General features: G+C 48.4%; 1 protein-coding gene across 3 annotated transcripts in view; it reads right to left on the bottom strand.

The window, feature by feature from the left end:
* Positions 1 to 114: 114 nt before the first annotated feature.
* The window catches only part of LOC118243368 (regulator of G-protein signaling 4), a 33424-nt gene continuing 22963 nt past the window's right edge, over positions 115 to 10575 (bottom strand). The window contains exons 1-7 of one of the 3 annotated variants that reach the window (XM_035537365.2): positions 9526 to 9746; positions 8949 to 9083; positions 6558 to 8272; positions 4293 to 4397; positions 3321 to 3382; positions 2399 to 2565; positions 115 to 1863 (exon numbers count right to left, since the gene is read on the bottom strand). In XM_035537365.2, coding sequence (XP_035393258.1) covers positions 1612 to 1863; positions 2399 to 2565; positions 3321 to 3382; positions 4293 to 4397; positions 6558 to 6601 — 630 coding nt within the window. In that variant the 5' untranslated portion in view covers positions 6602 to 8272; positions 8949 to 9083; positions 9526 to 9746 and the 3' untranslated portion in view covers positions 115 to 1611. Of the gene's footprint in view, positions 1864 to 2398; positions 2566 to 3320; positions 3383 to 4292; positions 4398 to 6557; positions 8273 to 8948; positions 9084 to 9525; positions 9747 to 10575 lie in introns of those variants that run through there. The other 2 variants (XM_035537366.2, XM_050712123.1) reach the window with 2 other exon arrangements.

Raw genomic sequence — 10575 nt, 5'->3', positions numbered from 1 at the left:
TTAAAACAATCTGAGTGAAACCAGTTACAAAAGACTAATTTTAGAGGAACCTTAGTCAATGAATTGCATCACCATGCAGTCCTTGGTTCACACAATGGCACTTTAGAAGAGGCTAATGCAAACATTTTTTATTTAGAGTGTATTCATCATTATTTAAATATCAATACATCTTTGCAAGAGTTATCAAGAGTTCCCAGTACCAGGGGAAAATAAAACATAGCCACATGCTCAGCTATGTTCAGAGTTTTAGCAAGCCTCTCCATCTTGTAGCTGAACATGCAGGGTGGTATGTGTCAGCACATTAATAAATACAAAATAAAGCAAATGTTAAAAGAGATGCTTCTTTGTGGACCCCAAAGCACCTACTGGAGAACCACAGCCCTCCCCTGCCATACCAAAACCCCAGTGTGAAAACAGATGTCTAGACTGGGATGCAGAGTAAGGACTACACAGCTGTCAGAGAAGCAATTTCCAGCTAGGGAAAGGTCAAGGGGAGAGCATGATCGCCAACCCAGGAGCAGTAGCAAGGCCAGCATATTCCTCCTACCACCTTCAGGACAAAGTGAGTAATGCAATTACTCAATCACAAACTCAAATATATAGCTTTTTATTTATTTATTTTTTTTCCCTCAAATACTCCCAAGCAGGGCCTTTCCTCCTCAGCTGTTGTGGTAGTTAGTGGTCCTATCCCATCACAAACTGCTTCATACAAATCGGGGCAGGCAAACCTGAATTCAGATGGCACTCCCAGACTTAGTAATATACAAGTGGCAGTCTGGGAGAAGGAACATGTTCCTGTTCTGCTCAGCTACGGTATCAGGATGGCGTTCTTAGTCTGGGAGCATAACAGATACAAATATGCTTGAAATAATGAACCGCCTGTAAAATAATAGCTCTGTACAGCCCTAGAAAAGATCCTTGGCCAGTTGCAACTAGGTGTTACAGAGAGAAAAGCAGCTGAGGGGAGACCTTTCATGCAGTTTGGGCTGTAATGACCACAGAAGGCTGTTTGCTAGTCTGAAAAGTTCTGGTCTCCAAGAGAGAGTAGGAGCTTCTCGCACGTCTGATCACTGTAATGCAGCACAGCCTGAGTTCTGAGCAAATACTACTGAAAGCCTAAATATCTGGGAGCTATATGAACAGCTAAGGACCAGACCAAGTCTTTTTCACTTAAGCTGTTGCTGGTTAGAAAGGGGAGATCTCAGTCCCCACCACTTCCCTTGGCTTCCCCTGCTCCTTGCTAGGTGTCACACTGCAACCTGGCAGGACTGGTCCCTTCGTGGTTAGTGCTGGGCTCAAGTGTGTGCCCCTTCCCTTCCCTACTGCTCCCACCCTCCCGGGCTTGGTGCTCGTCAGGAACTGCGGGCACGCAATGATTTTGCCCAGCTTTCACGTCAGACTCCAGGGCTCCTACACAGGTGGAGTCAGAGGAGGGTTTGCTACACAAACTGAGCCTGGCTTGGGTTACAAATGCTGGCTGTTGCATGACATGGGACACAACTGGGACATTAGACAGCTACTGAAGACAGCTCTGTTGCTTCATGCCAATGAATGCTTTTGCTGCCAAATATTTCCTTGCCTGCCCAGCCCGCTCCTGGCCTTGCTGCAGGTTCAGGCACACTGAGAGATGATGTTGGAGTTGCAGTCTAAGGAGTGAGTGTGGGCTCTTTGGCAGCTTTCAGGCCCACAGCCAGCACCAGGTGGGCTGACCAAGTCCAGGTAGTAGGGAGACTTGAGGAAACGGCGGTAAGAATCCTTCTCCATGAGGGTGAATATTTTTCTCTGAGCCTCATCAAAACAGGAAAGCGTAGGCTCCAGCATATTGTGGCTCGTTTTCTCCCTTGTGCATGAATCCAGGTTCACCTGTGTGGGCCAAAGCGACAGCATAAGTAGAATCTGTCCCAGAAATAGAAATGATAAGGGAAAATCCAAGTGCCCCCTAACTCCACCGAATGTGCTTAATCTGTGCTTGATGGGCAGTGATCTGAACTGTCTGACAGACACTCTGCAGCCTTCACAGAATCTGTGCAGCTGGATACCAATACATCTCTGCTGCCAGACAGACTGTCAGTGCAGACTGACACATATTCCTCTGGGTTGCAGCCAGACAGAAAACTCAAGCAATTTCATGGGAGCAGCTGGAACACTGGCAATCACAGTCCTCTTGGGCTTCTCCCATTCGAGCGTACATGTGTGGTGGCCACATAATTAAACACACTTTCTCTCTATCTAAGTTAAACATTAAAGCAATCAAAATGACACTATTTACTTGCTAAGTAGAAGAGAAGCAGCACCCTTCAACTCTTGTGACACTACCAAACTTCTACTTTCCTGTGCTTCTGGCCTGTTTCAGGATTTAGGGTGATACCTATGCCCAAGCAATGTTCTGCATACACACCTCTTTTGTTGCCTGCACAGAGATGAACTCATCATAGATCTTCCTGGCTTTGGGGCTGAGCTTGGCTGGCGACTTGGTCTTCTTGTACTCCTCACAACTGACCCAGAAATCGATGTTTTCCTCACTGTACTCAGATTTGAGAAAAGCACGGAAGGCAGCCAGTCCTCCTACAGATTGTTTAGAGGAAAAACAGAACAGGTAAGAGTGTTGGTCATACCTGTGAAACCCAGAGCCTCAGCAAACAGCAAGTCTGGATTCTCCTTTCCAGAGCTGAATGAACAAGTCCCCTTCCACTGGCAGCTGACAACAGCCCCTGCCTCCACAGCAATAGCTCATGCAAGCCAAAGGAGGCTGGGATTCATGCAGGCCCCACAGGGATGTCACACATGGGTCCTCAGCTGCCTCTTCCCACACTGTGACCTCCAGTGGCTCAGCCAGGACAACGCAAGCAACCCATGTGTTCCCGGGAGGCCCCGAGGAGACAGCCAGCACACGCTGCAGGCTCTCAGGCCATGGGAACGGCGTGAAGGAAACCTCAAGGACATCAGTGTAGTCTGGAACCGACAAGAAGACAAAGTCTCCCATGGGCTCAGCTTGCAAAAAGTTTCTCCACTTTTTGGCTCTTGTTTAACTCAATGTTAACTGCGTGCTGCAGTCTTGCCGCTCCTAAAATCAGCTTGCACAGGGCTAAAACAGTTGCCCTCACAAAAGGGACTGCTCAGCAGTAGGCCAAAGCCCAACTCATGATACAGCAGGATCGACCCTTGGATCTGAGAAACAGATCACCACCCTTCCCAAAGGAGCTACTGTGTGCTGTTAAAAGACAAAAGGTAAAATCCCATGCCTCCCCTGGGGACTGCGAAGCACACTGACTGCAGGCAAAACCCTCAACATCTCCAGCAGAAGCGCACGCTTTACTTACTGTCATGATGGATCAAGTTTTCCAAAGACTCTGCCCACTTTTTGACTTCCTCTTGGCTAATCCTAGCAGGACACAAAGAAACACAAAGAATTTTAAGTGCTTTAAAACCATTACCCCTTGTCCTGTCGCTACACTCCCTGCCAAAGAGTCTCTCCCCATGTTTCTCGTAGACCTCCTTTTGTAGGATCTCAGATCCAACCTACAGAAATTCCAGTTTGCAATCTCCCTCACCAGCCATGGTCTGGAAGGGAATTTTCCTGTAAAAATTGTTGACTTTATGATTTTTTATGACTGGCTGCATCTGCTGCTCAGGCATGGACCTGGGATCACTTTTACAGGTCATATCAGTGAACTCCAAAGAGATGATTTCTTCAACCTGTCAGAGAAGCACTAGATACATGGAAAAGAGAAGAACCTGGTAAATATAAACCATGTTTGCACTTCCTGTGTTTGTTCTGCTCATCATACCAGCATATCCTAGGGCTCATCTAATCCAAGAGCATATCTTGGCCTTTGGAGTCCTCCTTGCAAAGGACATCTACTTGCAGCTCAGTGAGAGCTGTGATATCTGACAGGTCTGTTTTCTGTGCCGATACTTCTGTGTGAACCATTACACAAATCCAACTCAAAGAACCAGCGTGTCTGATACTGAAATGTATCAAGCTGTACTGGGTCTTGGGATAGTCTTATTCCCCTGTGCAGGAGAATGCAGGAGCCTTTCAATGTGCACATGCCTTCTGAATCACAGAAACGTTGGGAGAAAGAAATCTCTGGAAGTCTCTAGTCCCACCTTCTCCTTGGAAAGGGACTACCAGTACTTGAGGACTATTGACAGGCTGGATTCAAACACAAAGGCATTTGGGAGGTACTAAAAAGCAGCAGTAGAAATGCAAATGAGTTCAGCTCAGTGCGGGAGTAAACAACACATTGCAGCCAACCTTCGCTTAGCTACAAGGCAGCATCTGCTCTTACCTCTGGCTCGGAGATATTTTCTCCTTCTTGCCCTGGGAAGAGCTGTAGTCACAGGAGTCTGACTTCTGCAGCAAGACACCTAGGCGATGCTTCATGTCTTTGGCACTGAAAGAAACAATTCAGGAATGCCATGAAGGTAATGTATTACAACTCCCTCTGCAGCCTCCTCGCCCGCAGTAAGCTGGTTCAGCATTGTTCAGTCACACAAACGCAGGTCACAGCTAGCGATTCCGGTGCTGACTTCTCACTCCTCAGAGTGCATATTTCAGTTGCTAAACAAATACAGCAAAGTCAGAGAGTTCATTTTCCACCTTCAACAGCACAATCTTATTGCTGAGAAGGTCATCAGCCTGGAGGGAGGTCTGGCAAAGGCGGAGGAGCTGCTGTTTTACTGCTGTTCAGGTAAAATATTGTGATAGAAAGGTATTGCTGTTGGGTAAATGTGTCACACACCACTTCTCCCTGAATTGAATTGCCCAGCTAAACGGTGTCTGGTTCTTAAATGCTTACTGATCCTTCCCTGCAGCCCTCGCCATCTCCCTCCTTGCCACCCGACCTGGCTATGCCAGCAGCGGGGCCATGCCAGGCCAACCCCACCAGGCAGCTGGTGTGACTCGGAGGGAAGGGAAGGGAAGGGAAGGGCAGGGCTAGGGGCAGGATCATGTGGTGAGACCAGGGGTGAGCCAGGAGCTTCGCCACAACCAGCCCACGCTGACTGCAAGTTGCTCCCTTGCCCTACGGCAAGCTCCTACAAGGATGCAAGCTTAATTTTGTTCTGCTATTCAGCATGCTCAGGACAACTGTTGGCTGAGTGCACAACCTAAATCTACAGCTGGTATTGCCTTCAGCATCTCTATGGATTTTCTTTCAGTTTAAGGATGAGGGCGTAGGTAAACCAGCCGTGCTTGCAGAGGGGCACAAGCCCTGGCTTGCCTCAAGGTGTAATGATAGCATAAGCAGGAAATTTTTCTCCTCCTCTTCAGATCAGAGCCTAGAAAATAGCAGGGGAATGTGCTGTGGGGCTGAGCTGCAGTAGCTGCTCGGCCTGCCAGTCAGAGCACTGTCAGCATTCCTGGCCGTATCTTATCTCACTGCCTGCTTGTGCTCATAAAAGTCGTCTTAACTACTAGAGCAGTCAGCACTCTTTCAATGGCACAGGGTGAGAGTGAAAGAAACTCATAACTTCTCCCATGGAGAAGAGCGACCAGGGCAAACACCCCGGCATCTCTGGCAGTAACGGGATGCTTGGCAGTGCCCGACGGGCTGCCTCTCAGGGCGATGCTACCCGCCACCAGAATCGGAGCGCTCCGGTCTGCAGGAAGGAGGCAGCAGAAGGAAACAAGACCCTGCTGCTTGCAGCACGTCCTGCAGCTTTCTAAGACATGGAGATTCTCTGGGGATTCCTGGACAGAGGTGGTTAATAGATGTGCACTTCATTTCTTTACATTTTTGCTATTTTTCTTCCTGTCAATGTTTCCTTCAAACTGGGGGAGGAGGGTGTCAGTATTTGTTTTCAAAGCCAGCATGGGAAGCTTCTTCCCCCAGATGAGAGCAGGGTGAATCTCAGCTTGTACTTTCCCAGCCCTCCACCATTGCTCAGTGACTGGGAAAAAGCCCGAGGAGCTTGCTGTGGCCGCTCTGCAGGCACAGGCTGTGGGGCAGGTCGTGCTGCCGAGGGCCTGCCCAGGGTGCACAGACAGCTCTGCCAGCACAGAGATGCCGGGATGGTGCCGCACACGGGGGGGCATGGCCCCACACTGGCCCCCAAGTCATGTATGTGGCGGTACAGCCTGACCCCACACCAGCCCCGCACTGGCTGGGTCTCTGGTCCTGCCATGCTCAGCTCCTGCATTTGGGCTGGGTCTTGAGGGACGACCCTCAGTTTTTGTGGAATCTGGTCTGCCTCGCTTCCTCCTCAAAGAAATCAAGACAAGAAAATTCACCAGAGAAAAAGGGTTCAAAGGAGAAAGGGGTGCAAAGCTTGCAGCAGAAGCAGCTGACAGGAATATCAAGATGTGACAGTGCTGTGAGCTGCTTGTTTTGCTGATAGGGAGGATGGGTTTAGAGTCCCCATTGTTCACTACAAAACCTTTATGCAATTCTGTTTCTGACTAACAGAAAAAAGCTTGTAAACAAACATTTGTATTTAATCTTACAAAAGAATCAGAGCCAAATCTGCCACTTCTATTTCAGACACGACGTGCAATAAACCCCTGTATCGTCAGACTAACGAGCCCATAACAGATGCTCAGAAATAAACAGTACCTTTTTAAGCAAGTGGCTGGCAGTGCAGCGAGTCCCTTGCACATCTTGCTCCCAAGGCTGGTTCTGTATTCCAGGAAAAAATAACAACGCAGGAGGCGGCAGAGGCTGCGTGCAGATCCTTGGCCGGCTGCGAGATTCAGTCTGCTCTCTGAGCCAGCTGCTCCAGCTCTGCTGTGTTTTATAGCCTAGCCCAGCCAGCCCAGCAGCACTCGGTGACCCAGTCAGCAGCCAGCACAGCAGCAGCAACCGTCCCCTTTCTGCCCACCCAAGAGGAAGAGGCTGACGTATAAGCTGAGACAAAGGGCTGAGTGGGATTGAAAACCTTACCAGAAATGAAGCTCGGTGTCTGGCTGCAGAGGTGGATTCTTTTAAAAGGACGGAAAAAGCTCCAGGGGCTTTCCCCTATTGCAAAAGGTGGAATGGTGCAGATGAAAGGTGGGGGAGATTTCAGAGGGGCACAGACAGTAAAAAGGGTCAGAGAATCAGTTCTGAGAAGTGTGGTGAGCTTTGTCAGCTCCTCTTTTCATTTTCCTATTTAAATCAACCTAGGGAAAATAAGGGACAAGAATTTTAAGCACAAAATGTTCACATAATCTCAACAAATGCAGAAACTGGAGCTCCAAGGAAACAAGAATGTAAATTCGCTAGGGAACTACCCAGGCAGATAAAGCTGTCCTATTCTAGTCTAGAGGCATGTGGATATGTGCCTTTGGTGAGGCTGAAAGAAAAGGTCTGTGGGGCACATGACTACTGAAATACAAAATGAGTTAGCATGTCCCAGCACATTTATATGTAAGGACAGCTCACACACATGCAGGAAGAAAAGACAGGAGGTTGAGAACATGACTACCTTAGATACATGGGTACCACTAGTACTTTACTTCTCCATTTGCACTTAGTCCAAAGCCAGGCCTTGGTACTCAGGAGTATCTGGGTACCCAAGGGAAGATGATTCATTAAAACAATAGGAATAATGGTGTCTCCTCAGAGAGGACTTTCTGGCAGTGTTGAGGCTACTATGTGCTAATGGACGAACCCATGAAACACTTGGTTATGGGGATGTTTGGCGGTGACTGCACTGCCTGACTCTGGTTAGTCCCAAAGGAGAGCAGAATTGACTCCAGCTATGCTGTTTATCCTCAGTCCTAGCAGGGCGCAGAAGGCAGATGCAGGCTGAAAGCACTCCTCTGAAGAGAGGGAATTGGCTGATATTTATTGAGTTGCTGCTCAGCACAGCCTGTACCATCATAAGAGGGTATCATGCGCCATCATGCACAAAGTCTGCTCCTGATGTAAAACAAAGAAGCTTCAGTTTAGCAGCAGGCTGTCTGCCCATGTTACCCACTGTTGGGATCCCTCTTCCCAGAAACCTTTAAATACTTTGCCCATAACCTGCAAAAGTTTCAGGGTGAGTTTTTCTCTCCCGTGCCTACAGCCAGCAGCATGGAAGACCCAAATGCTGGATGAGTTTACCTGCCTTGGCATACTGCATCCCCTCAGTTCATTAACTGTGCCGAAAGGCAATGCTCTAATAAACTTTAAAATGCTTTTGTACTAATGTGACTATCTTGTTGCTAGACCTGGGGTTTGCAGTTCCTGCACTCTTTGGACTAAAAGTTAGCTCTAGCGCAGGGCACTGTAAAACCTGAGCTGAGTGGAACTGTAGGAAGTGACTGAACACTGCCAGAGTTGGTGCCAAAGCTCTCTGATGTTTCCTGTTTGGGGAGAAGAGACACCAAAGAGCAGAATTAGCAAAGGAGAAAATTCTTAATTAATTAAGCAACTTAAATAATTAATTATTTTTTATCTCACACTTGTAAGATACTAGTGCTGTTGGTATGAGACTTTAGCTCCTGGCTCAGGAAGCTGCCAACAGGCTGTTTGCTCGCTAGAACGGAACGTGTGCAGAACACAGAAATTCTGCATTTTCTCTGCAATTTGGTGTGCTCAGGAATGTTGGAATCTCACACTTCTCTGTGGATTGTAAGCACATTGGCTGTGCAGTTCTACAGACACTCAAAGGAATGATGGTGTTGTCAGCATGAACTCACCTGCTGGATACCCCAATTTCTGTGTGAGAAGGCTGTGAGAATAATAAGAATTTTCTAACACTGCTCTCTCAATGGACAGCAATTAAGAATTAAGCCATTTGCAATTAAGACCATCCTCCCAGGACTTGGTATGCAGACTCCCAGAACTGCAGCATTTGAAATTTTGACTTTTCCAGTTCATCAACACACATTTGTTCAGTCTATTCCCCCTGTGAGGAGTTTGGGTTTGTATACTGCTTCTCCTCTAAGCTGTGCTCCCCAGCTGTTGCAGTTTAATATCATCTTAGCCGCTCCAGCTGGTACCCAGTGAAAAATAGCCCCTTCCATCTCTTACTCCTACCCTTGATACGCAGGCCTCTTCTCCCAGGGCACAGGCAGGGCTGTATTTAACACCAAAATCTCCTTCCTGCACGTTAGGAAAGCAGCAGCTCAGGCCAGTGCTTATGTCTGCCATGTAACCTCTGGCTCATTTCACCTGTGGGCAGAGAATTATGGAGAAATCAGCAGTGAGGATGGGCTGTGGGTGTGCAAGGCTGGGGGTGCGGGGCTCCCCGGCCAATATGTCCCTGACAAATACTGCTGTGGCCTTGAAACATCACGCAGTCAAAAGAGGGAAAAAAAACTGAAGAGCATGAAGTAAATGCCAAGAAATTCCTCACAGTGGCCTGGGAGATGCAGCTAGAGACAGAGACATTAAACAGAGCTTTCCCCCTCATCCCCATTGCTAGGGAACAGTTCACACACACGCTCGCCCGCCCCCAAGCACACATACAAGTGCGTGTGGGATCCGTCCCTCGGCTCACAGCCGCCGGCCATGGGAGGAGGCAGGGAGCACGAGGAGCGCTATTTCGGTGGTCATTGCCCAGAGACAAGCTACTACAGGCTGTTGCCCTCCTGCTAGCACAAGGCTCTCTCACCTCGGTCCCTTCCCATCTCAGAGCAGCGCGCTGTGGGGTAGAGGAGCACGCAGGGGTGATGGCCGCCTCGTGTCACTGGAATCAGAGAAGGCCATGACACGGGTGTTGTGAGGATGTGCTGCTGGGAAAGAGCCTCTCCTCCTGCTGCTGCCTTCTTCCCTGGGCATTTGGGTCTTCCCGTCTTGGTCTGAGTTGGCATGAATCAGCATATATCTGTGCATGACCCTGCAGGCAGCCGTATGTCCTGTCCTGGGGCTCTGCTGTGGCCTGACCTCTAAAAGGTACATAAAGGCCGAGTTTGTCTCCAGTGGGTCCCCTGGCCAGCAGAGGGATTCCCAAAAATGGCATTCCACAGCGCAGGGAGGAAATAATTCTTTCCCATGTCTCTGCAATGCACTGCCTGACTTCACACATGACCAGTGCCACGAACCTCGCAACAGGCCCAGAGGCAGCCTCTGAAGGGAAAGCGTCTGTTCCCAAATTAGCCCTGACACGAGGGGTGGGTGACTCACCGTGCTGCCACATGGGTAACTCGCTGCTCACACACAGAGCTTCTGCAAGCATGTGTATGTATCTCCAGGCTGACCCAGTCACCTTTTTGCTTTCCTTGTCTAAGGTAAAGATGAACTTTAAAGGCAAAGCAGCTTTGGTTTGTTGTTGCAGCTCCTTGCTGAGCCTGCTCCTCTGTGAAGTGATGCTCTGCAGATGCTAGCATATTCAAGAAGCAGGTCACCTAACCCCATCTTCACATAGTTTCTACAACCAAACACACAACTCAGATAATTTTCCCATACTCTCAGGTATTTTCTACTTGCATATGCATCTACATTAGCAGATTTTTGTCACTTCTAAGTGCCTGCAAATTCCTAATCCTTTGTATTTTGACTTCAACCCTCAGCTTTGGGGTTGCCTACTTATGTTACTACACTAAGAAAGCTGAGAAAAATCAGAAGAAAATATTTAACCTTGAATCAGAGGAAGAATTTTGTTTAGCCCAAATGGACTTTCTTCTCCTGGTTTGGGTTTGCTAATGAAATAGTTTTTTTTTTG

The sequence above is a fragment of the Cygnus atratus genome, chromosome 8, assembly GCF_013377495.2.
Source record: "Cygnus atratus isolate AKBS03 ecotype Queensland, Australia chromosome 8, CAtr_DNAZoo_HiC_assembly, whole genome shotgun sequence".
Classification (NCBI taxonomy): Eukaryota; Metazoa; Chordata; class Aves; order Anseriformes; family Anatidae; genus Cygnus; species Cygnus atratus.
The sequence above is the reverse complement of the archived record's forward strand: the minus strand, read 5'-3'. Positions and strand labels throughout refer to the sequence as shown.